The 27,098-nt window shown below is 53.6% G+C and overlaps 8 protein-coding genes across 17 annotated transcripts; 4 read left to right on the top strand and 4 right to left on the bottom strand.

Moving 5' to 3' along the window:
- Positions 1–359: 359 nt before the first annotated feature.
- On the bottom strand, positions 360–2,887 carry znf277 (zinc finger protein 277). Its single transcript, XM_085913459.1, has 12 exons — positions 2,819–2,887; positions 2,299–2,530; positions 2,142–2,230; positions 1,987–2,069; positions 1,787–1,878; positions 1,609–1,719; positions 1,399–1,531; positions 1,268–1,335; positions 1,084–1,180; positions 945–987; positions 706–880; positions 360–640 (listed from the first exon to the last, which is right to left on the bottom strand). The coding sequence occupies exons 1-12, from the start codon at positions 2,844–2,846 to the stop codon at positions 460–462; spliced, it is 1,332 nt and encodes a 443-aa protein (XP_085769585.1). The 5' UTR covers positions 2,847–2,887; the 3' UTR covers positions 360–459.
- Positions 2,529–4,823, top strand: immp2l (inner mitochondrial membrane peptidase subunit 2). Of its 2 annotated transcripts, XM_085913465.1 has the most exons (7): positions 2,529–2,949; positions 3,022–3,119; positions 3,636–3,799; positions 3,875–3,978; positions 4,044–4,109; positions 4,212–4,314; positions 4,423–4,823. In XM_085913465.1, the coding sequence occupies exons 3-7, from the start codon at positions 3,665–3,667 to the stop codon at positions 4,546–4,548; spliced, it is 534 nt and encodes a 177-aa protein (XP_085769591.1). In that variant the 5' UTR covers positions 2,529–2,949; positions 3,022–3,119; positions 3,636–3,664; the 3' UTR covers positions 4,549–4,823. The 2 variants fall into 2 exon arrangements, with proteins under 2 accessions (XP_085769591.1, XP_085769592.1); XM_085913466.1 differs by lacking the exon at positions 2,529–2,949 and having other exon boundaries at positions 2,956–3,119.
- A 241-nt stretch (positions 4,824–5,064) lies between these two features.
- On the top strand, positions 5,065–6,644 carry pdcd2l (programmed cell death 2-like). Its single transcript, XM_085913463.1, has 2 exons — positions 5,065–5,558; positions 5,790–6,644. The coding sequence occupies exons 1-2, from the start codon at positions 5,117–5,119 to the stop codon at positions 6,383–6,385; spliced, it is 1,038 nt and encodes a 345-aa protein (XP_085769589.1). The 5' UTR covers positions 5,065–5,116; the 3' UTR covers positions 6,386–6,644.
- Positions 6,532–10,901, bottom strand: LOC147055017 (nuclear factor of activated T-cells, cytoplasmic 3-like). 6 transcript variants are annotated; one of them, XR_015066338.1, is made up of 11 exons: positions 10,475–10,901; positions 9,395–9,659; positions 8,915–9,196; positions 8,486–8,797; positions 8,261–8,423; positions 8,004–8,203; positions 7,691–7,863; positions 7,482–7,622; positions 7,270–7,380; positions 6,951–7,128; positions 6,532–6,852 (listed from the first exon to the last, which is right to left on the bottom strand). XR_015066338.1 is itself a non-coding variant. In XM_085913452.1 (11 exons), the coding sequence occupies exons 1-11, from the start codon at positions 10,752–10,754 to the stop codon at positions 6,749–6,751; spliced, it is 2,277 nt and encodes a 758-aa protein (XP_085769578.1). In that variant the 5' UTR covers positions 10,755–10,901; the 3' UTR covers positions 6,532–6,748. The 6 variants fall into 6 exon arrangements, 5 of the variants coding, with proteins under 5 accessions (XP_085769578.1, XP_085769580.1, XP_085769579.1 ...); XM_085913452.1 differs by having other exon boundaries at positions 6,951–7,251; positions 7,325–7,380; XM_085913454.1 differs by having other exon boundaries at positions 7,325–7,380.
- Positions 10,902–10,915: 14 nt separating this feature from the next.
- Positions 10,916–14,933, bottom strand: dus2 (dihydrouridine synthase 2). Its single transcript, XM_085913458.1, has 16 exons — positions 14,833–14,933; positions 14,228–14,451; positions 14,100–14,145; positions 13,944–14,035; positions 13,839–13,882; positions 13,679–13,739; positions 13,556–13,603; positions 13,423–13,488; positions 13,290–13,360; positions 13,134–13,220; positions 12,886–13,054; positions 12,698–12,819; positions 12,474–12,620; positions 12,321–12,408; positions 12,167–12,240; positions 10,916–12,094 (listed from the first exon to the last, which is right to left on the bottom strand). The coding sequence occupies exons 2-16, from the start codon at positions 14,342–14,344 to the stop codon at positions 11,908–11,910; spliced, it is 1,419 nt and encodes a 472-aa protein (XP_085769584.1). The 5' UTR covers positions 14,345–14,451; positions 14,833–14,933; the 3' UTR covers positions 10,916–11,907.
- A 264-nt stretch (positions 14,934–15,197) lies between these two features.
- slc7a10b (solute carrier family 7 member 10b) lies at positions 15,198–26,567 on the bottom strand. 4 transcript variants are annotated; one of them, XM_085914060.1, is made up of 12 exons: positions 26,201–26,567; positions 19,054–19,635; positions 18,375–18,579; positions 18,151–18,302; positions 17,500–17,625; positions 17,282–17,435; positions 17,076–17,199; positions 16,895–16,998; positions 16,709–16,805; positions 16,460–16,609; positions 16,226–16,403; positions 15,198–16,141 (listed from the first exon to the last, which is right to left on the bottom strand). In XM_085914060.1, the coding sequence occupies exons 2-12, from the start codon at positions 19,148–19,150 to the stop codon at positions 16,056–16,058; spliced, it is 1,473 nt and encodes a 490-aa protein (XP_085770186.1). In that variant the 5' UTR covers positions 19,151–19,635; positions 26,201–26,567; the 3' UTR covers positions 15,198–16,055. The 4 variants fall into 4 exon arrangements, with proteins under 4 accessions (XP_085770186.1, XP_085770190.1, XP_085770189.1 ...); XM_085914064.1 differs by lacking the exon at positions 19,054–19,635 and having other exon boundaries at positions 15,199–16,141; positions 17,500–17,597; XM_085914063.1 differs by lacking the exon at positions 19,054–19,635 and having other exon boundaries at positions 15,256–16,141.
- urahb (urate (5-hydroxyiso-) hydrolase b) lies at positions 19,915–21,321 on the top strand. The gene is made up of 4 exons (XM_085914065.1): positions 19,915–19,958; positions 20,217–20,359; positions 20,430–20,565; positions 20,696–21,321. The coding sequence occupies exons 2-4, from the start codon at positions 20,229–20,231 to the stop codon at positions 20,783–20,785; spliced, it is 357 nt and encodes a 118-aa protein (XP_085770191.1). The 5' UTR covers positions 19,915–19,958; positions 20,217–20,228; the 3' UTR covers positions 20,786–21,321.
- Positions 21,643–26,678, top strand: afg3l1 (AFG3-like AAA ATPase 1). Its single transcript, XM_085914059.1, has 16 exons — positions 21,643–21,896; positions 22,289–22,364; positions 22,478–22,575; positions 23,015–23,164; positions 23,239–23,304; positions 23,424–23,548; positions 23,619–23,889; positions 23,955–24,092; positions 24,162–24,315; positions 24,395–24,502; positions 24,573–24,698; positions 24,777–24,887; positions 25,012–25,127; positions 25,193–25,393; positions 25,468–25,662; positions 25,737–26,678. The coding sequence occupies exons 1-16, from the start codon at positions 21,762–21,764 to the stop codon at positions 25,959–25,961; spliced, it is 2,295 nt and encodes a 764-aa protein (XP_085770185.1). The 5' UTR covers positions 21,643–21,761; the 3' UTR covers positions 25,962–26,678.
- The last annotated feature ends 420 nt before the right edge of the window (positions 26,679–27,098 follow it).

The following is a 27,098-nucleotide window of genomic DNA, read 5'->3' as shown; positions in this document are numbered from 1 at the left end:
ATTTGTGCAGCGGCATGCTATGACGTCACTCCTGTCATTCACGTGAGAGGGTTTACTGAGTGGAGCAAGCCACTAAACGTTGATTTTGCCTCAAAAGACACAAACGAGGCAACATGCTCGTTTTAAATTTAAGCACGTTATCACCAATTTATTACATTATAACGTGACATTGAACTTTTAAGAATGTGTGGCCTGCCGGTACGTTTCCATCCATAGTCCATCTTTCTGTTAAATGTCAATAAGGCCTGTTACTTTCCACAACTAAATGATTTTCCTGCGTGCACGCACGCACGCACGCACGCACGCACGCACGCACGCACGCACGCACGCACGCACCATCGAGAGACAATTGGAGACAATTCCCCAAATATAAAGCCATTTATTGTTAGGGCAATTCATCTGAGACATGATGTCATCAAAAAGTGCCCAGTGGAGTCCGGTGCGAAAGGTTGGTGAGGTTCACGTGGCGTTTTTCAGCAGCTTCCTGAGGACGCTGTTCTCCTTGACCAGCTCGGCGTCCAACAGGTCCTCTGCGATGACGGGGACGCCGTCTTCCCCGGCTGGCCCGTCGCTGTCCTCGCCGTCGCTGTCGGGAAGCACGCACAGCAGGGCGTCGTTCTCATAGGTGGGGAAGTAGTACCTGACGGAACAGATAGACCTCACTTCCTGAAATAGAACTTCAAACAGTGGACTTTTGAGACTCACTGCGGTTGGTTCCAGGCGCAGGCGGGCGGCAGCGTCATGGCGTGCCGTCGCTCCCGCAGATGGTGTAGGACGTCGCTTCTGCAGCCAAACTTATCCTGGCAGGCGTGGCAGCGGTTCTGATGGATCTGGCGGCGAATGAAGTTGAGCAGCTTGACCTGCTGGTAGAAGCTCAGCCCTGAAAAAGGAGGAGCGCACGTATCAGACGCCGGACGGCGCGCGGCTTCCGGCGGCCGACTCACTGAGCTCCGCCCTCAGATGCTGGAGATCAAAATCGTGGGCCCCCTGGAACAACAAACAAGCAGCGGCAAAATTGCCGGTGCCTCGAGGCTTTGAGCCGTCGAGTCCAAGACTCAAAAAAATTCCCGTCTGTTTCATCACCTTCATGTGAGCGTAGATGTCGTCCATGGTGTCGCGCCGATAATCGCAGAACAGGCATACGGCCGTCATGGGACAAGCGCGCCAGTCGGACCAGTCGCTGGCGAGAAGCAAACAGAACGCGGTCAGACGGACGCCCGAAGCGAGCGGCCGCGCCACGCCACCCCACGCCGACTCGTCCGCTCACTCGTCTTTGTCGTTCGGCAGCTCGCGGTCGTCCTCGGCCTGCAGTTCCTCCCACGTCTTGCCCAGCTCCTGCCGGCGGGTTAGGGTTAGGCGGACCGACGAGGCGCCCGGACGCTAACGGCTAGCGGCTACCAGGTAGTTGATGATGTAGAATCGGTCGTATTGGCGGTTGGTGGCGTTGATGCGGCGGTGCGCTTTCTTCCTCATGTGATCCTTCAGCGTCATCTTGTCCTTGAACGTCTTCTCGCAGTACAAACACTGCAGGCTGCCGCCAGGAGACAATGACGCCGTCAACGCCACGCCGCCTTTCAAAGGAAGCGGAAGAGCGGCGTGCGGACCCACTTGTCCACTTTGCTCTGCAGCGTGTCCAGAAGCTCCTCGCAGTAGACGATGTTGTCGGGAAGCCCGATGCTGAAGGCGTGCTCGCGGGCCATGTGGTTCAGGAGCTCCGACCTGAAAAGCGGGTCCGATTCCCTTTGAGGTTTAATTTGACGCTCCGATGCGTCGTCTGACGTCCGACCTGTTCCCGGCGAACTCGTCGTTGCAGAACATGCACACTCGGCGGAAGCTGCGATCTTCTCGCTCTTTCTGCTGTTGCTCCAGCACCTCCTCCTGGGGACGCAAAGGAGGAGAAATCATCAGGCGCTTCCCACTGGAAGATGAGAAGCCAAAGCCCGCCATCAAACACAGAAGAGCCCAAAAACGTCGCGTGGTTCTCACCAGCCGTCTCTGCTGGAGCTTCTCGCGCAGGGCGCGATCTTCCGGAAGGACGTCGCACAGCAGGAAGTAAAGCTCCTGTTTCTCTGGAGGGACACGGGACATTCATGTGATGTCATGTATCTCACACACACACACAAAGACCTTTGCGCACTCACCGACTGGCCCGGTGGAGTTGGTCTTGATCTCACTGCAGAAATCAGTGATGGGCTGCTCCAAGAATCGGCCTTTCCAGTACAGCAGGTACCTGCGCACGACACGTTTCAAGCTCCTTCGCTCGGGAGTAAAGATACACAAAGCGTGCGTGTGGCTCACTTTGGGAGGTCTGCAATGAGTTTGACATCAGCGATGACCAACTTGTGCTGCAGCAGGAGATGTTTGAGAAAGACGTCCTTCTGCGTCACTGGAAGCGTCTCTGAGCAGAAGAGACACGCCAGCGTCTGTGCACCTCCGCAGTGTGGACCGAGTGGATGGCAGTCGGGATCGCCGGGATCGGCAGCGTCAGGCTGCTCTGGGAAACACAGCGGCTCCAGGATGTGGTCCGTGCCTGACACCGATCACATGTTAGGGGGAAATCATTTTACCCGGAACACTTCAGATTTTTTCCTCTCTATTCTATGAATTCATTTCACATTCAAGCTTCGTTTGAAAACGCTCAAAAGTTAGCTTGTTCTAGCACGAGCAGCTAAAGACGGTAGAAACGGAAGCGTTGGAGGTGTCACTGATGGTTTTATTTGACCAGCATCTCATGAGTTGGCTTCTTTCAAAGAGCCCCGGAAAGAATCGAAAAAGAAGGTTAAAATGGCGTAAAATGAATTTCAAAAGTTGATCATACCATCATCGCCCCTGTCGCGAGTTGCCATCTTGCTGCATCACATGACCAAAACAGCAGCTTTGACCAATCACAGGCCACACGACGCCCACGATTTATGACGTCAGCGGTTGCCATGTTCAATCAAATAAACGGTATGTTTCAAATAATGTTTCGTTTTCAGTATGAATACATCTTGTGATTTTTTTTTCTTTCTTCAAAAATAGTGCGAGGTTGAAGAAGTAGACACGTTGAAGGGTCAGGCGTTTAGCAATTTGGTGTGGACTTCCCCGCATCAGGCATCAGGAAAGTGAAGCTCATGCTGGTGAGTGTGTTAGCATGAGCATGGTTTATTTAGCTCACTCCACGGTCACTTGACCTTGCTTTTCTTTTGCTGTCAAAGGTCACGTCACGGCAAGGAACGTGAAATAACTTCTGCTCTGCGTCGTTTTCAGCCAGCCATTATTTGATTATGTTTTATAGTCACGTGGCTAGCTGTTAGCTTCTTTTCCCCCCCCAGGATGTTGTGGTCAAACAGTCAGTTATTCAAAAAAGAAACATTTGTCCTTACGTTTATTTTGTGTACTGCAAATAAATTGACATTTGGTAGTGTATAATCATCAATAATGATTGGAATTGTGTGAATTAAAAGTGGGTTAGCAAATGAATATTTGAAGGAAAATGAGCTTTCTTTTACAAACTTAAAATCTGCAGCAATCTTTGTATTATTACTATTTCCATTTCCACTTATTCTTACATCAAATTCTGAATTACACTGCAGATTCATTACCTGTACAAGATGAATGACTGAATTGCGTCATTTTCTGTGCCGCCCCCCCAGCTTGCTGTCTGCCGCCTGTCCAGGTGAGCATGGCTCAGGGGGCCGCGAGGGGGCGGCGCTACCTGCGCGCCTTTGTGAGCGGCTTCTTTGTGGCCGTGCCCGTCACCGTCACCGTCCTGGACCGCTTGGCGTACGTGGCCAAAGTAGAGGGCGCCTCCATGCAGGTGACGAGCCTTTCCCAAAAAAAAAAAAAAAAGTAACCAAAAATGGACACGAACACGCGCGTGTTTGCATCGCAGCCCTTCCTAAACCCGGAAGGAGCGTCCGAGTGTGACGTGGTCCTACTGAATCGCTGGAGTGTCAGGAAGTACCACGTCCAGAGAGGAGACATCGTGTCCATCATGTGAGTCCCCTCCTAACCTGATGATGCTGTGTCAGCCTAGGGTGAATGACTGCGTGTCCTCTCAGGTCTCCCAAGAACCCGGAGCAGAAGATCATCAAGCGTGTCATCGGCCTGGAGGGAGACTTCATCAGGTCATTGCTTCCTTTCCTCTCTTGGAACATGCTAAGCTAGTTTGCGTTGCTATTTCAAAAGAATAGTATTTTACAATGCTGAGGGATTTTGTTTCGGCGCAGGACTCTGAGCTACAAGAAGCGACACGTACGCGTTCCCGACGGCCACCTGTGGATTGAGGGCGACCACCACGGCCACAGTCTGGATAGCAACACCTTTGGCCCGGTAAGCAAAAGCAGCGCATGAAGCGTCCTGTTAGATTGTGGGTCAAACTAAACTCAGTCCAATGGGAATCGGGATGGCGCTCAGTACTACTATGTTTTGTTTGGCAAGGTGTCGCTGGCGCTCCTCCACGGCCGCGCGTCTCACATCGTTTGGCCACCGGGCCGCTGGCAGCGGATCCGAGCCGACCTCCCGCCAAACCGAGCGCCGCTCGTCACCCGCGACGATGACCAGTGAAGGCATCGTGAATGAGGCTTTGAGCGCCTCCTGCTGGCGGGAGGCTCTGCGATCGCGGTGACAGTCAAGTCGTCATCATTTGCCGCAAGCGGACCGACCGCACGAGCGTCTACTCGTTTCTTTCTTCAAGGGAGAAAATGTTGTTGCCTTGCCATAAGAAGTGACTTTTATGTGTCGGGATGGTTAAATAAAACGATGACATTTAATCAGCATCACTTCCATCCAGTTTTTAGACCTTTGACCTCACTTATTGACAATAAATCAAGTTGACATGATGATCACTCATTGGGTCTGAATTGTGTTATTTTTTTAGACTTTCAATTTTTTTGCGGGGCTGTTGAGGTTTTTTTTATATGAAATTATTTTACACTACTTTATTGAGGTGTTGAGTTTATTGTTATTCTGAATTTGTTTTTAGATGGTCTAAAAATAGCATTCGTGCGGGACGCTATTGCCGCTCGATTACTGTAGGTGGCGGTAGTGTACGTTTAGCAGCAGTGGTCACGAAGCGAAGAAGAGGAGCTCCTGCCTGCCTGCCTGCCTACCTTTAGACGAGCGACGCGTGACCATGTCGGCGACTCTTTTGGGTCTTTGCGACGGCGAGCTCGACGAGTCCAAACATCGCACGTCCTTCCTCACCAACAAGGTGGGCGGCCTTCCGGACGTCGTAGCGGGCCTCCCGCGGGCGTTTTGCCACTGCGGGCACTGCTCGGCCCCGCTGGTGCACGTGGTACAGGTGTACTGTCCCCTGGAGGAGTCGCCGTACCACCGGTGCCTTCAGCTGTTCGCCTGCCTGGCCCCCGAGTGCTGCGGACGGCCGGACAGCTGGGCGGCGCTCCGCTCTCAGAGCCTGGAGGTCGACGAGAGAGCGGCGCCCGGCGAGCCCCAGCCGGCCAAGGAGACTCCTCTGTCGGCTAGTGACTGGTGTGACTCCGCCGATGACTGGGGCATCGTGGTTGACGAGAAGAAGGAGGAAGGCATCGCCAAGCCTGTCCCGGAGGAAGAAACAGGTAACGTACGACTTGAGCCAACTTTGTTTACCACGGCGTTACCTTTGACGGCCGCCAGGGGGCGGAAAAAACGAGCTACCTATAGTGGGACGTAAAGTTAGTTGTATTGGATCTATGACGTTTGCATTTCATGCTGAAGAATTGGTTTTCAACTTGTATATTTTACTCTTCGACTGTGTTTTAAAGAAATCATCATTTGGGATGTTTGATACAAAATAAAAACTGTCGTAGATCCCGTGGACGTCACGAGCGACCGACTGGAAGTCCTGCATCTGGCAGAGCCGACGCCGGACGTTCCCGTCCTGCGACCGTACTTCATCAGCGTGGTGGACGAGCAGGACGCTTGGGGCCAAGATGACGTGGAAGAGCGCTCGCACGCCGAGCAACTGCTTAGAGACTATGAGAGGAGGGAGGGAGCGGTCGCGGGCCTGCCCGATGACGATGGCGGCGAGAAGTACGAGAAGAGTGGAGCGCGTCACGGCGATTGTTTCTTCTCCAGGTTCCGCAAGAAGATCTCAATGTGCCCGGGGCAGATCCTGCGCTATTGTCGCGGCGGACAGCCGCTCTTTATCTCCAAACCTCCGGCCGACGAGTGGCGGCCGGCGTGCGCTTGCTGCGGGGGGCCGCTGACGTTCGAGCTGCAGCTCATGCCGGCGCTGGTGGCACTGCTGAGCTGGAAGGACGCTGATGCGGCTTGCGACCGCTCGCCGCCAGAGTTTGGGACCGTGCTGGTCTACACCTGCGCCCGCAGCTGCTGGACGGAGCGGCGACCCGTCCGCGAGGTTTGCTTGGTCCAGATGGACCCGGACCAATGGCTCTTTAAATGAACGACCGGACCGGTGGGGAGTTGTCTGCGGGCCTGTTCCAAAAATAGCTCATTGCTGATGGGACATTGCGATTTTCACAGTCTGAAATGGAAAGGCTTTGAGACATTACAAAACGCACATTGCCTCATTAATGAATCAACTACGAGTCAACGAGCTTGCACAGAGCAACGGGTTGCTTTCAGGTCAACCCAAGTCGGCCAAAATCAACTTTTGGCCTTTTTGTTGGCCTCCATGCTATTTTAATTAAATCAATAGAAAGAAACGTCAATTGTTGGTGTCATACGTGCTTTGCGCATTCTGTAAACTAAAACCAGCATTAGCTGCAGACTCTAAAATAAGCACACTAGCTAAAATTCCCCGAGCTTAGCAGAAGGGGAAGGTGGCGTCGTTGCAGTCTCTTTGGCCGTACGGGTCCGGCGGGTCGGCGCCGCTCGGACCGCACGCGTCTCTTCCGATGATCTCGTTGACTGCACATATGCACAAAGGTCACCGCGTGTAAATTGTAAAACAAATGGTCTTGTTTTACCAATGACGCGGCTGCAACAAAAAAAAGGTACGCTCTTACCGTCGTCCAGCGTGATTTCCTGGAGCTGAGACGCTGACTCGAGGACGTCCTCCGTTTCCCGTTGGCCGTCCGTCTCGCTGCCCTGCGCCCACCTGTCGTGCCAAACCTGCTCACCGGGGGGCCGACAGAGGGCGTCGCCGCGGCAGGAAGCCGCCTCCCGGGGCTCCTGCTTGACCCCCTGCAGATACGTAAAGCTCTGCTGAGCGCTTCGCCTTCTTTTGCCGTTGGACACGTAGAAGAGCACGTGCGCCGGAAGGCCGGCGTCGCGCCCGTAGGCCGGAACCACCACCGTCAGGCTGGTCTGGCACGCAAAACACACCAACACAAACATCAGGCGGGTCGGAGGAAGTGGCGGGCATCCAGACACGTCTTACGTTGCTGCTGGCTTCAAGCACGCCTGCGGCGTCCGTCTCCCAAAGGACACGCCCATCTGGCAGGAAGTGAGTTCTCATTAAAGCTCCAACTTGACTTGCACCACATTGAAGGATTCAATCCAGCCAAAAAAATGGGGTGGAAATGTTGAGAGCTCACCGTGACTTTTCTCCAGGAAGACCACCCTGGAGCGAGAGGACAAGTTGGAGCCCATGATGAGCAGCCGCTCTCCTCCTTCCCGCCGGCAGCAGGTGGGCGTAAAGCGCTCCACGCGAGGGAGGTCCTGACCCGAACGCTGCGCTGCAAGGCACCCCAGCGCCGCCACGTCAACAAAGGTGGACGGCGGCACCGACGACGGCGTCACTCACAGCACTCGATGGGCCGCGAGAGCGTCTGGAGCCAGAGCGCCCGTCCGTCCGACTGCGGCACGGCCACCCGGAAGGCCAGGCGCAGCTGCGTGTTCTTCCTGCCCGCGTCCGCCTCGCCGTTCTTCAGCTCAATGTCGGCGTTGCGCAGCTTCAAGATTCCGGCGCAGTCGATGCTGAGCAACAGCAAGCAAACCCAATTTTTGCCTTTTCACATCTTGCCCTATGACACTTTCTTTTCCAAAATTTGCCCGCGTTATCAAAAGGCATCATAGTCGGACATTGAAAAGAGACCGAAGACATTTGTCGCCCTTACGTGGCCGTCATGTCGGGCGTCAGTTGGATCTCCAGGACTTTGGTCCCGTCCAGCGTCCTCTCCCGGCAGGGCGTGCTCACCGTCTTGCCCGTCACGCGGTGGACTTGGTAGAAGGCGTGCGGCCGGAGGGGGCGCCGCTCGTCCGCCGTGCCCATGAACAGCAAGAGGCCGGCGGGGGGGCGCCAGCACGGACCGCTCAGCTGCACACATGAGCCGAGGTCAAGGGTCGCAGCGTGGTTCCCGACCCGTGGGCTCACCTTGATTCTGGGGTGTCCTCCGTCGCCGGCCTTGACGGCGCCTCGGCTGCCCTCCGTCTCGTAGTGAGCGCGGTGGTACGGCCTGGGCTCCGCCTCCACGCTCAGCCGGTTGGACCCGAAGCCGCTCGGGAGAGGAAAGTCCAGAGGGGGCGGTGACGACGCTCTGAGGGAAGCGGACCTCGGCATCACGCCACTTCCTCTCTTGGACATCAAGGAGTCGGGTACCTGAAAAGAGGCGCGGCTCCGGGGGCAGTCCAGCTGAAGTGGGCGGGGACCGGCAGGAAGAGTTCGGTTAAGTCGCCGCAGTCACGTGACTCCTTCCCCGGTGGCGGCGCCTCGATGCCGGGGACTTCCTCAAGCGGCGAATCTCCCACCGGCTGCGTCCCCAAAGTCCTTCTGGTCTTAGGTGGGACGTCCAGCTCGTGGCCCGCCCGGGCGTCGTCCAAAGACGGGCGCTGAGGGGAAGGTGAGCGGGAAAAGGCGTCGGCCTCTGCGTGCCGGCGCTTCCCGCACGGAGACGGCGGGCGGGCGGTCAGTCTGCGCAGTGTTGGTATCCATTGCTTAAACGCTTCTACTATTGCGATGTGTGTTACAAATAAAAACGTTTTGCTCTGACAATCGAATTAAAAAGGTGGTAGCGGTAACCGTGGCGACCTGGAGGAAGGGCGGCGGCTCATCCACGTGTCCTCGGTGACGCTGGCGCGAGGCGAGTGCTGGGGAGATTGGTAAGGCGACAGCGCCGGGTCCTGGTACTTCTGCTGCCACAGCTCCACGCCAAAGGCTCCGCCTCCAGCTCCAGCTCCCGAGGAGCCCAGCGCCAGCAGCAGGGCGGCATCGCGCAGATCCTCGTCGGTGTCCTTATCCACGGCGTGAGAGAAGGAGTCGCAGGACGACAGGTCCGACAGCCAGCTGCGGGACGACAGGCTGCTGCAGGGGCTGCGGCACAAAAAAAAGGCCACCTTTTATTTGCATGCTTTTTGCAATATAATATAAGCACACCTGGCCACTAGGTAGCGCTCAAGTACCTGCCCTTCTGGTAAAAAACACCCATTGAAATGTATTGGGGAAAACATTTCTGACAAAAATATGCAAATCCACAGGTGTTGAAGCACCTGCGTGCGGCTGCACAACAACCTGGGACAGAAGGGGGCGTCACGGTAGCACGGGTCCAAAGGGAGGTACAGCTGGTCTCTGGGCCACGCCGCCTCCTCGTAGCCGCCCTCTGCGCACTGCCCACCGCCGCCGCCGCTGTCGTTGGCCGCGATGGCGGTGATCTGGATGCTGGGACAGTGCAACGCCGGCGAGCTCCCCCGAGCGCCATCATCCGGCCCTGCGTATTGCCTGCAGGGGGGAGCGGCCCGCGTGGGCCACGGAGTTGTCCTCACTTGACCACGGACACCTGCCGAGAGACGGCACCCTCGTCAATGTTTGCATTGCAAACCTGTGGCTTTGCCGGCGGCCACCTTTATTTACAAACACTAGTGCGCTGACAAACTGAGGCCGGGCCAAACGGCAAATCACATGACACCATTTTTTTTTCTCAATTTCTTGATGTGCACTTGTTGGGTTGGCAAGGTCATTTGGATTGGCCTTTTTCCAAGCTACTCCAACGGGTCAAAAACAGCTGACATCTTCAGTGGCTCTGAGTATTTAAAGTGGAAAGTCACTCCAGAAACGAAAGAAAACCAAGGCAATAAAGGAGAATCAAATGATTCAACTATAGGTAGTTTTGACACCTAAGCAAAGATTGTATCTGGCCTTCCTACTTGCCACTGTGCTGTTTGTTAAAAGTGCATCAAGTGTTGTCACCACAAGTAGAACAAAAAAATCACCAAGCAATTCACCGGTCAAGTATCCTAACAACAAATTTGTTTTTGTTTTTTTTTCCTTTCCGAGTGCCAATTTAAAAATGGAGCAGAATTCAACAGCTGACACCTGGGTGTGTCAGATTGAGGCACAAACCATAAGCGCTTCCTCTTGTTCTTTTCAAAATAAATCGCAGGCATATTTTGGTCAACATGCTCCGAAAGGAGAGCACCGTGTTTATATTCCGGGACAAAAAATATGTGGAATGCGCATTGTTGTGCTCCTTTGCTTCCTGCGGAGTTATATTACGCCAACGTCGCCATTTACAACATTCGGCCGAAGTTGCGCAAAATGGCGTCAACTTGACGAGGAAGCCAAACTTGTTGGAAAAGTGACAAGCCAACTAACCTTCACCTTGTCCACTGTCCTCCTCGAAGAGGAGACCAAAGTCCAGCTGCTCCGCACACTTTGCGGAGGACATCGAAAGCAAAAGTCCTCTGCTCCAAAAGAAGACAAGAAAAGTTTGCCTGTGGTCGATGTCGCCTGTCTCGCTTGCTCGTAGGCATCTGCGGGCTTCAAGGCCAACTTTGTTGAGATGATGGCTACATTTGGACGAGATGGCGAACGAAGGAACGGACTGACAGACTTGCTGTTTGCTGCTGTTGGTCAAACAGGAGCGAGAGTACATTTGCACTCCTCGCGCTGATCTGCTGCCGCCTTCAGGTCGCCTCGGTCATCTTCAGTTTGTTCTCTTCTTGCGCGGAATTCCAATTGAGCTACATTGCTCGTAAATACACATGGATGGAAATTGTGAACAAAATTACAAAATCCACGCTTCAATTTCACTTTATTCTAATTGAATCATTTTAGCCGGTACTTGATATTCTGTTTTGGCAATTCGCCCCGAGATGCTTGAACGCAGCGTGTGCTGGCCCGGCGCTGACGTCATCGATCGGGCGTGTTCTCACTATTTGTATTGGAATTGAAGAAATCAAGCGCAAAAACAATTCGAGTCAATCAAACCAGTGTGATTCCGTTGTTTTACTGTTACGCACCGTCAGGAAGACGTATCCAAAGGTATCATATTTCTATCAACACAGAACCAAAGTTTCTTTCTGCCTTTCTTTCTTTTCATCACTGTTCTTCCCAGTGGGCCATGCGGTCAGTCAGTCAGTCAGTCAGTCAGTCTTTGCTCATCTCCTAGCTCCTGCACTGTGCCATGTGCAGTTCAACTTGATTTAGGTACGCTCTGCCGCCCCCAATGCGTCACATGAGCCACCCCACTATTTCAGAAGGACACTTGTTTGATCGTACCATGAGCTTCTTGTGCTAATAAAGAAAACAAACAAACTTCTCTAGCGCTTCTCCTACACCAGGCATGTCCAGCTTGGGTTCCGAAGGGCCGCCGTCCAGTCCCGTCCCGTCCTGTGTGTTTTAGATGCGTCGCTCCTGCAGCAAAACCAGGCAAGACAGCCGCCCTTCAGAACCGACTTTGGACACATCATAGACGAGAATAAAACGATAATCAGAAGGTTTCCAGAAAAGATAACATTCACTTCATGTTAGGACATCAAATTAGAACTACGATCTCGTTCAATCGTTGACGCGCAAGAAATGGATGATTTTCAAAATGATGCTGTCCCCTCTTGGCCAAAGGCAACGTCTGCGGGCAAAAGCTCAACAAAATCAAAAGCTGGCCGACTTGGTAAGTCGAGTTTCAAGTCACACGTGTTCCAATCTAAAGCGCCTTCCGGGCGTCTGCTAGATTGCGTGTGTTTGTGTTGAAGGGAGCTCAAAATAAATCAAAAGTCAAACGGGCAACATTGGCGCCGTTTTTGCCTTCACAAGCTTCCGTCGTCATTCAACACTTGTTTCTTCCTCTTGTCTTCATCCGCGTTGCGAGTGTCCTCCAGCTTCCTTTTGTGCAGGCGTTGCACATTTTCCTCACCCGCGCGACCATCGGGAATTCCCAAAGCACGCAGGCAAACCACGGCGGACGCCTGCTCCGCAAACTTCTTCGACTTCTCCCTGAAAAAAGCAAAATATCCATCAGTGAGCACCATTGTCTTCATTGTGATTTTTCTTTGTGCGTGTACACACCAGAGGGACGATCTGTACTTCCTGTCTTGCACAGTGACGGTGGACTGGAAGGCTCGATCCTGCGCACGTTGCACCTGGACGGCCACACAAACGCACACACACACACGTTGCGGTCTGGCAGAGCCATTGGGTGGCCAAGGCATTTTTCCTTTACAGTTTGGTAGGTGGGCTGCTCCATCTTTTGTCGCCGGCTCCACTCCAGGAGGAACATCTTGGGCGTGAGCTGCGGCGGGTATTCACGTCTGCCTCCCCGCAAACAAACCACATGGGGTCACTCCACTTTTTTCAAGGGGGGTGCAAATGGTACCGTTGAAACTTGAGGGCCATGGTGGTGACGTCGCCGTCCATGGCGACGACGTCGCCCCGCCGTCGCTCGGGACTCAGCAGGGCGTCGCGACGGGCCTCCAGCTCCGCCTGCGTCTGCTCGAACAGCTCCTCCAGGCCGTACGCCTCGCTGGAACACGCACGCGCGGCAACCGTTTATCCGGGACACGGCCATTTCTCGGTCTTTGCGTCCAACTACGAGCGTACCTGAGCTCTCGGTTGGTCTGCGCCGCCTGAACGCGTTTGCCCAGAGTGGACTCCACTTTGTCCCGCAGCATCTGACACAAACAGTACTTGCTGTTGAAGGCGTGGTTGTCGTAGCGCAGCGCCTGCACACACGCGGGGTCACGTGATTGATAAGTGGCATACCCATCCGCCGACTCGTTCCTACGTACGTATGTGAGGTATTGGATCATGACGTCGTGGAGAGGAAGCGGTCCGGCGCTGCGAAAGACGGACGGGTTCCACATGGCGGCTCGCGCCAACATGACGGACGAGGCGCCCGCGGCCTCCTTGAAGGCTCGGATGTCGTCGTAGCTCTTGACCAGGTCCAGGGAGCCCCCGCTGACAGTTTCAAACATAAAGCGTCCCTTGCGGCCAACCTCGGTTTGGATTTGGAACTTTGGTCTCCGCGCGTCCTTACTTGGCGATGACGGGAACGGATACGGCCCCGGCGACGCTTCTGATGTAGTCGCAGTGGACGGGATGTCTGGGCCGCTCGTCTTTGAACCTGCGCGCTCGGCCGGGTCAGTCTACGGCGGGCGTCGGGGCACTGCACTGACGACGGGAAAGGGCTCACCTGCCGTGGACGGCGATAGCGGCCACGCCCGTCTTCTCGATCCGCCGCACCAGAGTCAGCGTGTCCTCCAGCTGCGAGAAATTGGGTTGAGAAAAAAATACACGCAGCCGACAACAAATCAATGAGTTGTTACCGAGGGCAGGATCCTGATCTTGCAGGTGACGGGCACGTCCACGCCGCCGACCAGCTTGCGGAGGATCTGCACACAACACCGAACGCATCAAGAGCCGAGCCGAGCGGCCGCTCCCGAAGCGCACGACACTCACAGCCTCGATCTTGTCGGGATCAGACAGGAGAGCCGCGCCCATGCCGCCCTGCAAAAAACGATTGACAGCCGATAAACATAGGCTGGATTTCAATAAAAGTACCTGCCATGTTCTGGAACGGACCTTTGTGGAATACTCTTTAGGGCAGCCCATGTTGACGTCGATGGCCGCCACGTCCTTTTCCCTGTAACATTTTGGGGGGCGAGCAGCAGGACCACATTCACAAACACTTTGTGGAACAGCGCAGAGCAGTCAGCAAATTTGAGGAGGCATGAGAACTCACACCAGTCGGGCCACGGCGAGGGCTCGGTCCGGGTCGGCCGTACCCTGCGACACAACAGACGGCCAAATAAGTGTGCGTGCGCGCTCGTCTCGCTTCTGGTCTCACCATCTGGAAGACGACTCGCTGCTTCTCCTTTCCGCAGGTCTGGAACATGACGCGATCATCCGGCGCCACAAAATCCACCGTCTGCAGAACCTCTGCCAAGCGTACATGTGTCACACACACACATACACACACGCACTCCCTGTTGCCGGCGCTCACCGTTCTCCACCCTGCGACACTGCACCATCTTGATGTCAATCAGCTCCTGTCAAACAACGGGACAAGCGCGATGGATGGAAGCCCGCTTCGCCTGGACCTCAACCCGTGAACTCGGTCTCCATCCTCACCTCGGAGTAGACCACATCAGCCCCGTAGTCCAGCGCCAGCAATCTCATGGGGAGCGTGCCCACCCGCACCATGGGGGCCAGGGCTGTGATGTTTGAGAAGCTCAGCCTCCCGGCCATGTCCACTTAAGTCCCTGAACGCAGCACAGCAAAGTCCGCTTGACACACCCACCGGCAACTTCGACTTGAGGGTTTTTTCCTCCTGCTCATGTGGGCCAGTTGAGTCCCTGAACGCACCACGAGACAAAACGATAGCAATGTCATCTCATTCTGATTCTGAGCCGTTTGCTCAAATCCAACTTTTCACTGACAGCAGAAGGAACCCTAGCATCCACATTTCAGTGGGATGAAATGGGAGACAACGGACACATAACAAATGCCGAAATAACGGCGTCATGGCATAAGTTTGTAAAAAGATTGGATCCACTATTTGTTCCGTTTGCTCCTCCAGCTCAAACTAAACGAAAAGTGGAGTATGGCTGCTCAGTCAATTCGGGTTAAATGCTCCCATTTTAGCTCGGCTAACTGGCACAGTTAGTTGCGAGACGACGCACCAATTGTACAAAACAATGTCGACCGAATTTTAGATTGACTTTATCTTCACTTACCGACGTGTAAAATGCCCAATTGGACAAGAGTGAGTGAATGAGCGGCACGCTAGAGCAGCGAATTGACGCGTGCTGCTCTACTTCCTGGTCAGGGCGGTGACGTCACAACAAGGCGTAATGCAGTTCGATTTAATTCAAAAACAAAACGAAAGCAAGAACATGCAAGAATTTGTCATTTAATGTGGAGTCATCAAAATCATAAGATTTCAGGCTTACTTCTAAAGGTGTCAAAATGAATCGCTTAGTTGACACCAAATCGCATATCAAATCAATCGCCTCGTATTTGATCATCGTTTTTTTCCTGTTTAATCCAAATAAAATAGTTGTAAACATCTGCTTTTCTTTCTTTCTTTCTTTCTTTCTTTCTTTCTTTCTTTCTTTCTTTCTTTCTTTCTTTCTTTCTTTCTTTCTTTCTTTCTTTCTTTCTTTCTTTCTTTCTTTCTTTCTTTCTTTCTTTCCATCAATTCTTTTGTCATATTGCTTATCTGTTGTTGTTTATCAATCAGTAAATAACACCACATAAACAAGAATTGGTTAATAAACAGTCATCGGGAAAATGTTTTAATACATTTTAATGCGAATAAAATGCTATCTGATATTTCTTTTAATCCATGGAATGGATAGAATGGTCGGGTCTAAAACTATTTGATAGTGATAACCATGACTAAATACGTGACAGTTAACAATATTGCCTTGTCAATACTTTACAAATAATTTACAGTGGAAAAAAAGCAAAGTCAGGGAGGTATTTTGACAAGTTGACTTCTCGTCATGATGTGACCGTGAACTTTTTATTTACGTCCTGGTGTGAAATACACGTCCATATAAACATTTCAGATTGGATTTGAAATAAAGGAACCTTCAGTCAGAACCAATACGCTGGCCCACTGCGACACACAGGACGAGCTGACTCTTTTAGAAAAAGAAAAGAAAAGAAGACACTACCATGTCAACCTAATCCAGCAGTTAGTTCTCAAAAAATGAAGTACATTTGGCCCTGTCAAATATCCAAACGCGTGTGAGGATGTTTCTCTCCTAAAAGCCAGTACATTTTGCTGCTTAGCTGGCTTGGCTCACATGAACAAGTTGTACGTCGCGTGCTGGGAAATAAAACAACGTGCAAAAGTCCGGAAGGAAGAAAAGGCGTCCGCTCGCCATATATGTCACACGGCATCAGGTGGCATCCATTTTTAGTTAGCGGACGAACCGGACGACGGCTCCGTTCACTCGGAAGACTCCTCCGCCTCCATGGGGTCCAACTGAGGAAAGACCACCAAACACAAGCTCTGGCCCACCACGGTCGCCGTCTCTGCACCACGACAACAGCGACGTTAGCGATGTTTCTTCACATGGCCACAAGACTGTCCGAGCTGAAAGTTCAACAAGTGCTCACCAATCAAGCGGTTGAGGCACTTTGGTTTTGCCCTCCAGTGGACGGCCAGAAAGTAGACGGGCACGCCGGTTAGCATGATGAGAAGACCCACGCCGCACACCAGCGGCTCAGAGTAGAGACTGAAGCCCAACAGCAGCGCCCAGAACATCAGGTAGCACACGGGCACCAGCAGACGCACCTGCAGCGAGCACAAAGTCAAGAAAGGAGCAAGACAAACAAGAGGTGAGCTGGCACCTTGATGGGGCGGTACAGCTTGGGCTTCTTCCAGCGGTAGAAGAGGAGGCCCGCGATGGTGACGCCGTACGACAGGTAGTTGATGAAGGACACGTAGTTGATCAAGTTGTGAGTCTCTCCGATGCACAGGATCACCATGGCGGCCGTACACTGCGAGCGAGCACGCGCGCACGCACGCTGCCGTGAGAGGAGGCGCCGGGCCACGCGCGAGCTAGCTAGCTAGCGGAGCAAAGGCCGGTTTGAACGTACGCAGACCAGCAGAGCCGGGATGGGCGTGCACTTGTCCACGTGGATCATGGCCAGCAGACCGGGCAGGTGACCCTCCCTGGCGCCCGAGAAACACAACCTGGCGGCGCAAACGCGGTCAGGGCAAATGCGCCCAGGGCTCGCGCCGACGTCAACGCTAGCGACGGACGGCGAGCGGCCCGCACTCGCCTGGACGAAGTGAACAGGTAGCCGTTGATGCCGCCGAACGTGGACAACGCCACGGAGACGGGCATGATGACGGAGAAGACGCCGAGCAGCTTCTCTCCGAACGTCTGGACGAGAAGACGGTACCGTATTCGTATTTAGGCTAACGTTAGCGTTAACACGAGCTCGTGCTGGAGAAACTCACGACGGCGACGGCGTTGGAGGAAAGCAGCTCGTCGGAAGACATGGACGAGAAGTAGGCCATGTTGGTCAACGTGTAGACCAGAGTCACCAGCGGGATGGAGATGTAGATGGCGCGAGGCAGGTTCCTGAACCAACAGGCACACAGGGAAACCAGCAACGTCTGTCGTTGTTGTGGTTGCCAACGAGGCTTGCACGAGCGGCGGGCACCTTCTGGGATCCACAACCTCCTCCGTCACGTAGTTGAGGAAGTTCCATCCGCTGAAGGCGAAGGAGGCCTGCAGGAAAGCCAGGGCCATCTGCCCCACCGAGGGGGTCCGCTCCATGGAGAAGACCGCCTGCGGCGTCAGCGCCTCGTAGTTGCCTGGAGGAACCACAAGTCCACGGTCAACTCCCGGTGGGACGAAAGGTGAGGAAAGGAGTTTTACCCTTGAAGATCTGCACCAAACCCACGACGATGATCAGCCCCAACGCCAGCAGCTTGCCCACCGTGAAAACGTCCTGAATTCTGGTGGCCATGCGCACGCTGGAGCAGTTCACCCACGTCAGCAACACTGCGCCAATGTCACAAAACACATTTGCCCCAATTCCCTTTCACCACGAATACTGTTCTTCGTGCTTTCTCGCAATCATCAGGAAACATGGCCAGGAAATCACAATGGTGAGCTTCTGCATTTTCATCCGTCCATCCGTCCGTCCGTCCGTCCGTCCGTCCGTCCATCCATCCATCCATCCATCCATCCGTCCATCCGTCCATCCGTCCATCCATCCATCCGTCCTCCGCTTCATCCCTCCATGGCCGGGGGCGGGCGGGTCTCCATGGCTCGAGGAATGCACTGTGCCGCCGGGGGCTCATCCATCAGTGTCACGCGCTCTCACGGTGGCCCGGCTCTCGGGCACAAAGAAACTCTTGTCGGTCCGGCCAGACGGATGGTTTCCGTCGCAAAGGAGCCACAAAACGTGAGCGACCCACCAGAAGCGCCACCTGCGCCCACCGAGCCCGCGCTCACCTCCCAACCCGCGCCGTCGTGACAAATGATCTTTCCCAAAATAAAAGCAACTTTCAAAGGCTGACTCACGGAGGCAGGTGGCCGACAGCACTCGCGTGGCGGCGTACGGCGGCGCGCACTCGGGGAAGACGGGCTGCAGCACGTAGCTGGAGAAGGTGAGCGCGATGACGGCCAGCGTGGTCGGGTACATGATCACCACGGCGCTCCACAGTATCAGGAACCTGACGGCACCGGAGCTTCAATGAGGCCCGAAGCGGCTGGTGGCCGGCGTAAAGCGGGAAACGCCAACTGACCCCACCAGGCCTCCGAAGATCTCGCTGACGTAGGCGTAGTCGCCGCCCGACTTGGGGATGGCCACGCCCAGCTCGGCGTAGCACAGCGAGCCCAGGGCGGCCACGCCTCCGCCCAGCATCCACACCAGCAGCGCCGCGCCCACCGAACCCGAGTGCTCCAGAACGCCTTTGGGCGAGATGAAGATGCCCGAGCCGATGATGTTCCCTGAGGGGGCGACGGTTCAACACACATTGATAAACATTTGCTTTTAGTGCGGTAACCCATCATGATTCAAATATAATGCAATAATTGGCCTTTTATTTGGTTTTAATGAGCATTTTAGCTTACGGGTGGTGGTTATGAATGGCCCCCGGGCCGTAGTTTGGACACCACTATTGACTTTTCATGAGACGCATGGACTGCTACAGTCTTTGGACAAGCCCCGTAATTGACGCCTTGACTTGTTGACATGGAGCGGCGACCGGCCCAAAGTCGGGCGCAATTGAACAGCCGGCGCGGCGCGGCGCGGCGCAGCGCTCCGTCCGTATTGATAAGGCAAGTTGACGACGCTCACGCTGCTCGGCTCGGCCTGGCTCGGCTCAGCTCGGCTCAGCTCATTCATTCAAAGCGGCACACGCGCGTCGAGCGCAGACACGCTAGTTGCCTAACGATGAGGACGACGGCGGCGGCGCCGTTCACCGATGATGATGGTGCAGGCGCTCAGCAGGCCGATCTCCTTCTTGAGGGTCACGCGGTCCGGAGCCGGGGTCTTGGGGTCACGCGGCGGCCCGTCCATGTCGGCCTTCCCGCTGGTGCTGTGGCTCCCGCCGCGGCTGGTCCCAATCTGGCCGGATGGCTCGTCCCGGCGCTCCCCTCTCTCGGCATCCGGGCCTCCTCAATGGGCCGCGCTTGCGCAACACCCCGGCCGCTGCTGGGGCTTGAATGTTAAGTAGGCGCAACTCGCCGCGAGGCGTTCAGGGACACCCCGACTGGATTTAACCCCGGATTGAACGGACAGAGAAGAGCAACCGGTGCGGTCGCTGTCAACCTCAACCGAGCAGAAGAATGCTCACCTGGATTTGTCGGGGTGACACAGAATGGAGGCCTCACACTGGAGCCCCCGGGGGGGCTACTTACAAGGATCCATGTCAAGGACGGATGGATGGAGGATGGATGGAGGGAGGGAGGGATTTTGAAGCAAAGTGCTGGGCCGGCATTTGAATCCGGGCCGGCCCCGGCCAGTGTCGAGAATTTCATCGCGGGACGCGGGAGTCTTCCCAACTTTGCCATAAATCGGGAAAGCTGTTATCAGCAAAAGATGATTCATTTCCCTTCTAATCTGGATTCAATCATTGGCTTGAGCTGTGCAAGCAGCAATTTCCCTTCCGTCAGCATCAACAAGACAATTGCGGCGAGCTTTTAAAATGAGCTAACATTGATGATTAAATGGCCCAGCGCTCGCTTGTTTGTTGACTTTTTTTTTTGTTTTTTGTAATGATTCATTCCGGACACGCCGACCTTTGACAGCAAGCTTGTTTGTCGTGCACGCCGCGCCGCACCGCGTCGTCACACACCGACGAGAGCGGCAGACGACTCACCACCAGGTAAGCGTACTTACTCATCTTCTAATTTATTTTGGAATGGAGCTAACGTGAGAGAATTTCGCATTTGTTGCCCGTATGTGCTCATTGATCCGACTCAGACCATCACGAATCGTAAACATTCTGTCTTCGCATCAAAATGAAGATTTTGATGGAGCCTGATTCAAAGTGGAGAGTAAAACAGTGATAACGGATGAATCAGCCAATTAGTCTGAAAAATCTATCTGGAATAAATATATCTTTTCTTTTTTTTTTGCCCAGGGAATTGTTGCGATGACGTCGGAGCGCAGCCCGCTCACCACGCACGTACTCAACATGAGCGACGGCGTTCCGGCCGCACGCGTGTCCCTCAGCCTGCATCGACTCGACTCGCAGCTCAAGCTGTGGAACATGCTCAACGTCGGGTACGACGCTCAATATCTAGTGGTAAGGGAAAGGAAATGTTCAAGTTCCATGCTTTTTGTTAAATGGCAGAACGACGGACGAAGACGGCCGCTGTCCGGGTCTCATCAGCCGGGAAGCGTTCGTCCCGGGAATGTACAAGTTACGTTTTGAGACCGGCTCGTACTGGACCAGCCTGGACCGGGACTCCTTCTATCCCTACGCCGAGGTCATCTTTTCTACACGCTTGCCAGTCGTCATATTCTTTTTCTCTTCTTTGAACATTTTGGAATGCTTTCAGATGCTCATCCACATTCAAGTGATCTTTGGATCAACTTGTGTGTGTGTGTGTGCTACAGGTGGTGTTCACCGTCACGGATTCAATGCAAAGTCTTCACCTGCCGCTGCTCATGAGCCGCTTCTCCTTCAGCACGTACATGGGAAGCTGAGGGCCGCGCAGGCGCAGGCGCAGGCGCAGGCGCGCACACACACTCGCTCACGCATGCTTACAAATGAAGAATTTTTGTTTTGTTTCCTAACCCCATGCATATTGATGAACCGAATCCATCCGAATTTTGAAGACTACAAACACAAACACTGAGTGAAGTGTAAACATTGATGTTGAGGGTACTGTTGCCCCGCCTTCTTTGGCTGCTCAATGGCCTGGATTGCATTGACCATCCCATCCCACCCTATGGCGTCAACAAGGAGGAGAAAGTTGCACCATTCATTCAGTTCATGTGATAGGGAAACGTTTGTGTTCACGGGTCACATTTTGACTTTTAAACCACATTCAATCACAAATGACATTGATTCAAAAAAATGTCAAATTGAATGGCACTGCTTTAGCCTTTAACCTCAAATCTAATTCTTTTTGTTTTGTTACTGTTCTATTGGCGTAAAGTGATAATTGATAAACGATACAACTACATAGTTGTTGATTTTGTGATTATTCTGACAACAAATATATTTCCTTCCAAATGTATGATTTTGTTTTGTGTCTATTTTGTAATACGAGTGTCAGTCACTTTCCCGTTTGACTGCGTTTTGGGGGCGTGATCTTTTTCTCTCCGACCAATCAAGGAGACGTTCCTCAGTGAGGCCCCCTTAACTCTTTGTAATCGGCCTGCTTGAAAATAAACCTTGATAGAACTTGTACAAATCCCTGTCAATATGCTTATACAACAGAAAGTTTTGTTTTAAACATGTATTAGCAGCAAATATATTTTAAAATATATTTCTTTATGAAGCCTGTTTTTATTTCTCTATTTCTAATCAGGCGTTACAAAAGGCCACCCCAAGGCTCGGCCTGATTGGGTTGACATTTGACGTCGGTCCTTGTTCAATAACAGCACGACGATGAGCTGGGGAAAGACGAGTTCACTTCAACAACTTTGTATTTAGAGCCCGGGTGGGAAAGGTGGGATGTCGCAGCTTTTGAGGCTCGTCTCAGCGGCCGCGCGACCTCTGTGCTGCCGGGCTGCATTTGTCGCGGCTCAGCTAAACGCCGGCGCCGTCGGACGTCGCTTCATTGGCGGATACACGCGCTTCGGCTTGCCGGTAATGAACTCTTGGCGTCATTCAAGTACTTTTCAGTTGATCAATGATGTCATTCGTCTTAGCTGTTGAACTTAAGAGTCCATTTGGAGAATCGCGCTAAGTTTAACTTTGAGCGGATCTGCTTCTGTCAAACTTCAGCAAGGACTGCCCAAATGTTTCCTTTGAAATGAAACATTTGAGTGGAAGGTAAACACGGTGCTGACGTAACAGCTCATTCACGTAACCTCACAACATGGCGTAGTTTGTGGGAATCCAAATGATTAGCACCACCCAAACTGTTCATTGAGGCTTGCAGTACATAAAGTCTCCGTTAATGTTCATGAATGAATTGTTTTTCTTTTCTTATTCGGTTCATGTGAACGTCAATGAATGACTTTGCATGCTCTTTTCAGAGGGCGTCCCCAACCTATGTGTCCCCGCGCGGCTTTCGGGTGCTTCGGCAACGTCTTTATTCGACTGAGCCCCAAGGTGAAGGAAGGAAGGCCTGGCTGGATCCAACCCGTGTCAGATGTTTTACGGCATTTGTTTTTGCTTTTGGATATAAGGAGTCGTCACTCACACAGATTGTCTATGATTTCCAGACGTGAAAGGAGAAAGCGGAGGAGGACGAGGAGGACGGACGGGGGGTGGCAAGAGAGGAGGAGGAGGAAAAAAAGACTGGTGGAGTCGAATGCAGAAGGTTTGGGCTCCCGAAACCCGCGCCGCCGCGACGTTTCACACAAAGTTGCTCTCGCGTGGTGACTGACTGACGCAGCATCACGCAATCTTTTCCCATCGCGTTGCTTGGCACCGAGTTGCAGCAAGATGGCGCCAAAGTATTCCTTTTACATCAAGCACATAAAGGCGTAAAGTGGTGCACTGGTTCATCGACAACGAACTAATTCCGAAATGAATTCCAATCTGTCATCCTCTACAAGACTGTTTTTACATGTTACAAAGCTAAACAGTCACAGAATCCTCAATCAAATAAACTCCAATTGTTAGTGCTGAAAACAAAAGAATGTCCTGGGCTTTTTTTTGCCCTGTTCATATGTGACGTGAACACAATTTAAATGTAGCAAACGTGCGAGGGAATCAATATTCATGTCAACCATGTCGCTTGCGCCGTTTGCGTTCAGGGCGACTTCCCGTGGGACGAGAAGGACTTCCGCTACCTGGCTGTCCTGGCGGCCGGCGCCTCCTCCACACTTGTCTACATGTACTTCCGCGACGGCGGGCACGAGATCAGCTGGAAGGACTTTGTGCAGCGCTACCTGGGCCGCGGCTTGGTAAGGTGCCTCCACGAGCCCCCGCCGCAACTCGGGCTGGCTCATTTTCTTTTCTTTCCTTTCTGCGTCTTTAGGTGGACCGTCTGGAAGTGGTCAATAAGCAGTACGTGCGCGTCATCCTCATGCCCGGCGCTGAAGGGGTGAGTGGCAACGTCCACATTTCCAGCCGGTGAATTTCAACCAAACATTATTATTTTGTTTGCTCCTCTTAAACACGAATTTGACGCCATTCTGGAAAATGTCATCCTGTTGCGCGCAGAGCTACGTGTGGTTCAACATCGGCAGCGTGGACACGTTTGAAAGGAACCTGGAGACGGCCCACTCGGAGCTGGGCATGGAGGCCTCGCGCCGGCCCGCCGTGGTCTACAGCTCCGAGAGCGACGGGTCAGCGAGCGTCGCGTCAAAAGGCCTCGGGACGTTCCTCAACGCCGCTTTTGCCCTTGTGCGCGCGCAGGTCTTTCCTGATGAGCATGATTCCCACGCTGCTGCTCATCGGCTTCCTGCTCTTCACGCTGCGCCGCGGGCCTATGGGGGCGGGGCCCGGCGGCGGCAGGGGCGGGCCCTTCAGCATGAGCGAGTCCACCGCCAAGATGATGAAGGACGACATCGAGGTCAAGTTCAAGGACGTGGCCGGCTGCGAGGAGGCCAAGCTGGAGATCCTGGAGTTTGTCAACTTCCTCAAGAACCCGCAGCAGTACCAGGATCTCGGAGCCAAGATCCCCAAGGTGCCACTTTTGTTTGGAGGGGGGGGGAATCACCAGCAGAAATATGATGATGATGATTTTGCTAGGGTGCCGTGTTGTCGGGACCTCCCGGGACCGGCAAGACTCTTCTGGCCAAAGCCACGGCCGGCGAGGCCAACGTTCCCTTCATCACAGTCAACGGTTCGGAATTCCTGGAGATGTTTGTGGGCGTCGGTCCCGCCAGGGTGAGCGCGCAAACTTGCAAGTTGTCGCCGCGTGCTTGGGCTTCCTGACAGCAAAGTATCTGTTAACAGGTGAGGGACATGTTTGCCATGGCGAGGAAGAACGCTCCTTGCATCCTCTTCATCGACGAGATCGACGCAGTGGGCCGCAAACGAGGCGGCGGCAACTTTGGCGGGCAGAGTGAGCAGGAGAATACGCTCAACCAGCTGCTGGTGGAGATGGACGGTGGGTCCCGGCTGCAGCCGCTATGCGCCTTCTTTGGGGGTCCGTCCGCCCGCCTCTCACTTTGCCGTTTGTCCGTCAGGCTTCAACACCGCCACCAACGTTGTGGTCCTGGCCGGCACCAACAGACCCGACGTCCTGGACCCCGCCCTCATGAGGCCCGGACGCTTTGACAGGCAGATCTACATCGGTAACAAAGAGTCCTTTCTCTCTCGCAGCCACAAGGGGGAGCCGGAGTAAAATTTGTTGTGGCTCGTCAGGTCCTCCGGATATCAAAGGGCGGGCGTCCATCTTTCGAGTGCACCTGCGACCCATCAAGTTGGACCCCAACGTAGACAAGGACGTGCTGGCCAGGAAGATGGCCGCCGCCACGCCCGGCTTCACCGGCACGTGGCCACATTGTCTGAGCGGCCGTTGAAACAAAAGGCGATGCTCATCCATTTTTTGTGTGCGCGCGCACGCAGGGGCAGACATCGCCAACGTTTGCAACGAGGCGGCGCTAATCGCGGCCAGGCACCTCCACCCGCACGTCGGCCACAAGGACTTTGAGCAGGCCATCGACAGGGTCATTGGAGGTCAGTCCGGGATCCGCCCGCCGTTGCCGTGCGTCCAATCCTGATTCATTTCCTCCTCTGGCAGTCAAGATACTCGATTTACTCGCTTGACTGCTTGCCATCCTGGTCTGCCTTGTTCTTTCAGGTCTGGAGAAGAAGACGCAGGTGCTTCAGCCCACAGAAAAGAAGACAGTGGCCTACCACGAGGCGGGTCACGCCGTGGTGGGCTGGTTCCTGCAGCACGCCGATCCGCTGCTTAAGGTGAGAACAGCCTTTGACAGCCGCAAAGCGGGCGGCTAGGACTGAGACTTGCGAACCGCCCCCAGGTGTCCATCATCCCCCGCGGGAAGGGACTGGGCTACGCACAGTACCTGCCGCGCGAGCAGTACCTCTACAGCCGTGAGCAGCTCTTCGACAGGATGTGCATGATGCTGGGAGGGCGCGTGGCCGAGAGCGTCTTTTTCGGACGCATCACCACCGGCGCGCAGGATGACCTCATGAAAGTCACGCAGTCGGCATACGCGCAGGTACGCCCGCCCGCCCGCGCGCGCTCTCGGCGACGGTTTTGAACAGCTCCCGCCCGTCGTGCGGCCACGGACAGGTGGTCCAGTTCGGGATGAGCGAGAAGGTGGGTCAAGTGTCCTTTGAGATGCCGCGCCAGGGCGAGATGGTCCTGGAGAAGCCGTACAGCGAAGCCACGGCCGAGCTGATCGACGAAGAGGTCCGGGCACTGGTGGAGCGAGCGTACGCGCACACGCACCAGCTGGTCCAGGACAAGAAGGACCTGGTGGAGCTGGTACGTTCGCAACCCCGCGCTCCCTTTCAGCTTCCTTGGTCCTGCTTGTGTTGAACGTGTGCGTGCGGGCTCAGGTGGGCAAGCGGCTGCTGGAGAAGGAAGTTCTGGACAAGGCGGACATGTTGGAGCTGCTGGGCCCGCGGCCATTCGAGGAAAAGTCCACGTACGAGGACTTTGTGGAGGGCACGGGCAGCTTAGACGAGGACACCAGCCTACCTGAAGGTCTGCGGGACTGGAACCGCCAGCGGCCCGCCGCCGACCCCGACAACGAAGCTCGCGACAAACAGCACGCCATCTAGACTCGTCATTTTCTCGGACACTTGTTTGTAAGCATCGCTGCGAGACCTCCCGAGGTGCTCTCGGACGGATTTGCTTCAACGTTTAAGCAACAAACCAACACAAATGATTGAATTGTTCAAGGACATTCTTTTGATCATTTCCTTCAAATCCCCCAAGGATGAAAAATGGCCAACATTTATCTCTTGCTATTGTGAAATTTTAGGGGCCAGATTTGGATATCTGTTGCAGCTCTGCTTACCTTTTGGCTTTTTCATTTCCCACCATCTGACCGGTGGCTTTTTCCGCTCTGGGACTTCATCTTCATCATAACGTTGGCCGTGGAACTGGTTTGCTCCACTGTGAAGTCACAAGTTAGCAAAATCACATTTTGGCAAGTTGTCGAATAACTTCACATTTCATGGCTGGGCAGGCACTCCAGACACATCTGTAATAGGTCATCTTTATTTAAACATTTTTCTTTAATTGGGGTTCCAGCACCTAACGCTGCAAGGACCCTGTTTTTGTACAATTTTTATGGTTTTTCTTTTATTCACCCAATTTTCAAATGAAGTGACCTGATGTAAACATTTTAACCGTTTGAGTTATTTAATTTTTTTTTTTAAACAGCAAAGTTGACATGAATGTGAAAGAAAAAGAGGAACATTTCCTGTATCTATTCAAAATTGTTTTAGATTCAGGGTTCCAGAATAAAATTTCAACAATGTTGTAGACAAAAACCTTTACTACTCTTTTTCTTCCTATTATTAGAAAGGGGATCGTATTTGGGCATGATTTAGGAGGTAGCAGTAGACAAAGTGGTAAAAGAATAACATCTTACGAGTCAGCAAATAGAGATGAGCGCTCTTTCTTGATGTCACTTTCTAAAACGGGCCCTTTTACTGTGACTACTTCGGAAAAAAGAAAATTGAGGGTATACCAACTTCTCCAAAGGATCACGACACCACTGAAGACAAAATGTACAATCAAAACATCATACCTGAGTGCACATAATGCCTCGTGAGCGTGTCATGCAACTGCGAAGGACTTGCCGGATCTCTCAGAAGGCACAAAAAACATGCGCGCTAATTGGCGTTAGCAACATTAGCTCAAGCGCTAATTGGCGTTAGCAACATTAGCTCATTTCGTCGCTCGATGAT

The sequence above is a fragment of the Syngnathus leptorhynchus genome, chromosome 6 (genome assembly GCF_054491065.1).
Source record: "Syngnathus leptorhynchus isolate UIUO chromosome 6, UIUO_Slep, whole genome shotgun sequence".
Taxonomy (NCBI): Eukaryota; Metazoa; Chordata; class Actinopteri; order Syngnathiformes; family Syngnathidae; genus Syngnathus; species Syngnathus leptorhynchus.
Note: the sequence above shows the minus strand (reverse complement) of the source record. Positions and strands in the feature narration are given on the sequence as shown.

What these genes read in the sequence shown, in the direction of transcription:
- dus2 (XM_085913458.1), bottom strand. Translation starts at nt 14,344, where the DNA reads ATGGCCGGGAGGCTGAGCTTCTCAAACATCACAGCCCTGGCCCCCATG. An exon ending in TGATCCAATACCTCACATAC is followed by an intron (nt 12,820 to 12,885) that starts GTACGTAGGAAC and finishes GCGTGTGTGCAG; the next exon opens with GCGCTGCGCTACGACAACCA. An exon ending in AAGTACAGATCGTCCCTCTG is followed by an intron (nt 12,095 to 12,166) that starts GTGTGTACACGC and finishes TGCTTTTTTCAG; the next exon opens with GGAGAAGTCGAAGAAGTTTG.
- znf277 (XM_085913459.1), bottom strand. Translation starts at nt 2,846, where the DNA reads ATGGCAACTCGCGACAGGGGCGATGATG. An exon ending in CAACTCCACCGGGCCAGTCG is followed by an intron (nt 2,070 to 2,141) that starts GTGAGTGCGCAA and finishes GTGTCCCTCCAG; the next exon opens with AGAAACAGGAGCTTTACTTC. An exon ending in GCATCTGAGGGCGGAGCTCA is followed by an intron (nt 881 to 944) that starts GTGAGTCGGCCG and finishes CTCCTTTTTCAG; the next exon opens with GGCTGAGCTTCTACCAGCAG.
- pdcd2l (XM_085913463.1), top strand. Translation starts at nt 5,117, where the DNA reads ATGTCGGCGACTCTTTTGGGTCTTTGCGACGGCGAGCTCGACGAGTCC. An exon ending in TGTCCCGGAGGAAGAAACAG is followed by an intron (nt 5,559 to 5,789) that starts GTAACGTACGAC and finishes AAACTGTCGTAG; the next exon opens with ATCCCGTGGACGTCACGAGC.
- urahb (XM_085914065.1), top strand. Translation starts at nt 20,229, where the DNA reads ATGACGTCGGAGCGCAGCCCGCTCACCACGCACGTACTCAACATGAGC. An exon ending in TGGAACATGCTCAACGTCGG is followed by an intron (nt 20,360 to 20,429) that starts GTACGACGCTCA and finishes GTTAAATGGCAG; the next exon opens with AACGACGGACGAAGACGGCC. An exon ending in CCTTCTATCCCTACGCCGAG is followed by an intron (nt 20,566 to 20,695) that starts GTCATCTTTTCT and finishes TGTGTGCTACAG; the next exon opens with GTGGTGTTCACCGTCACGGA.
- slc7a10b (XM_085914060.1), bottom strand. Translation starts at nt 19,150, where the DNA reads ATGGACGGGCCGCCGCGTGACCCCAAGACCCCGGCTCCGGACCGCGTG. An exon ending in ATCTTCGGAGGCCTGGTGGG is followed by an intron (nt 18,303 to 18,374) that starts GTCAGTTGGCGT and finishes CGGTGCCGTCAG; the next exon opens with GTTCCTGATACTGTGGAGCG. An exon ending in TACCTGTTCACTTCGTCCAG is followed by an intron (nt 16,806 to 16,894) that starts GCGAGTGCGGGC and finishes TTGCGCCGCCAG; the next exon opens with GTTGTGTTTCTCGGGCGCCA.
- LOC147055017 (XM_085913452.1), bottom strand. Translation starts at nt 10,754, where the DNA reads ATGTACTCTCGCTCCTGTTTGACCAACAGCAGCAAACAGCAAGTCTGT. An exon ending in ACGCCCGACATGACGGCCAC is followed by an intron (nt 7,864 to 8,003) that starts GTAAGGGCGACA and finishes GCTGTTGCTCAG; the next exon opens with CATCGACTGCGCCGGAATCT. An exon ending in TGCTTGAAGCCAGCAGCAAC is followed by an intron (nt 7,252 to 7,324) that starts GTAAGACGTGTC and finishes TTTGCGTGCCAG; the next exon opens with ACCAGCCTGACGGTGGTGGT.
- immp2l (XM_085913465.1), top strand. Translation starts at nt 3,665, where the DNA reads ATGGCTCAGGGGGCCGCGAGGGGGCGGCGCTACCTGCGCGCCTTTGTG. An exon ending in GGAGACATCGTGTCCATCAT is followed by an intron (nt 3,979 to 4,043) that starts GTGAGTCCCCTC and finishes GTGTCCTCTCAG; the next exon opens with GTCTCCCAAGAACCCGGAGC. An exon ending in CTGGAGGGAGACTTCATCAG is followed by an intron (nt 4,110 to 4,211) that starts GTCATTGCTTCC and finishes GTTTCGGCGCAG; the next exon opens with GACTCTGAGCTACAAGAAGC.
- afg3l1 (XM_085914059.1), top strand. Translation starts at nt 21,762, where the DNA reads ATGTCGCAGCTTTTGAGGCTCGTCTCAGCGGCCGCGCGACCTCTGTGC. An exon ending in GCTACCTGGGCCGCGGCTTG is followed by an intron (nt 23,165 to 23,238) that starts GTAAGGTGCCTC and finishes CTGCGTCTTTAG; the next exon opens with GTGGACCGTCTGGAAGTGGT. An exon ending in AGAAGGACCTGGTGGAGCTG is followed by an intron (nt 25,663 to 25,736) that starts GTACGTTCGCAA and finishes GTGCGGGCTCAG; the next exon opens with GTGGGCAAGCGGCTGCTGGA.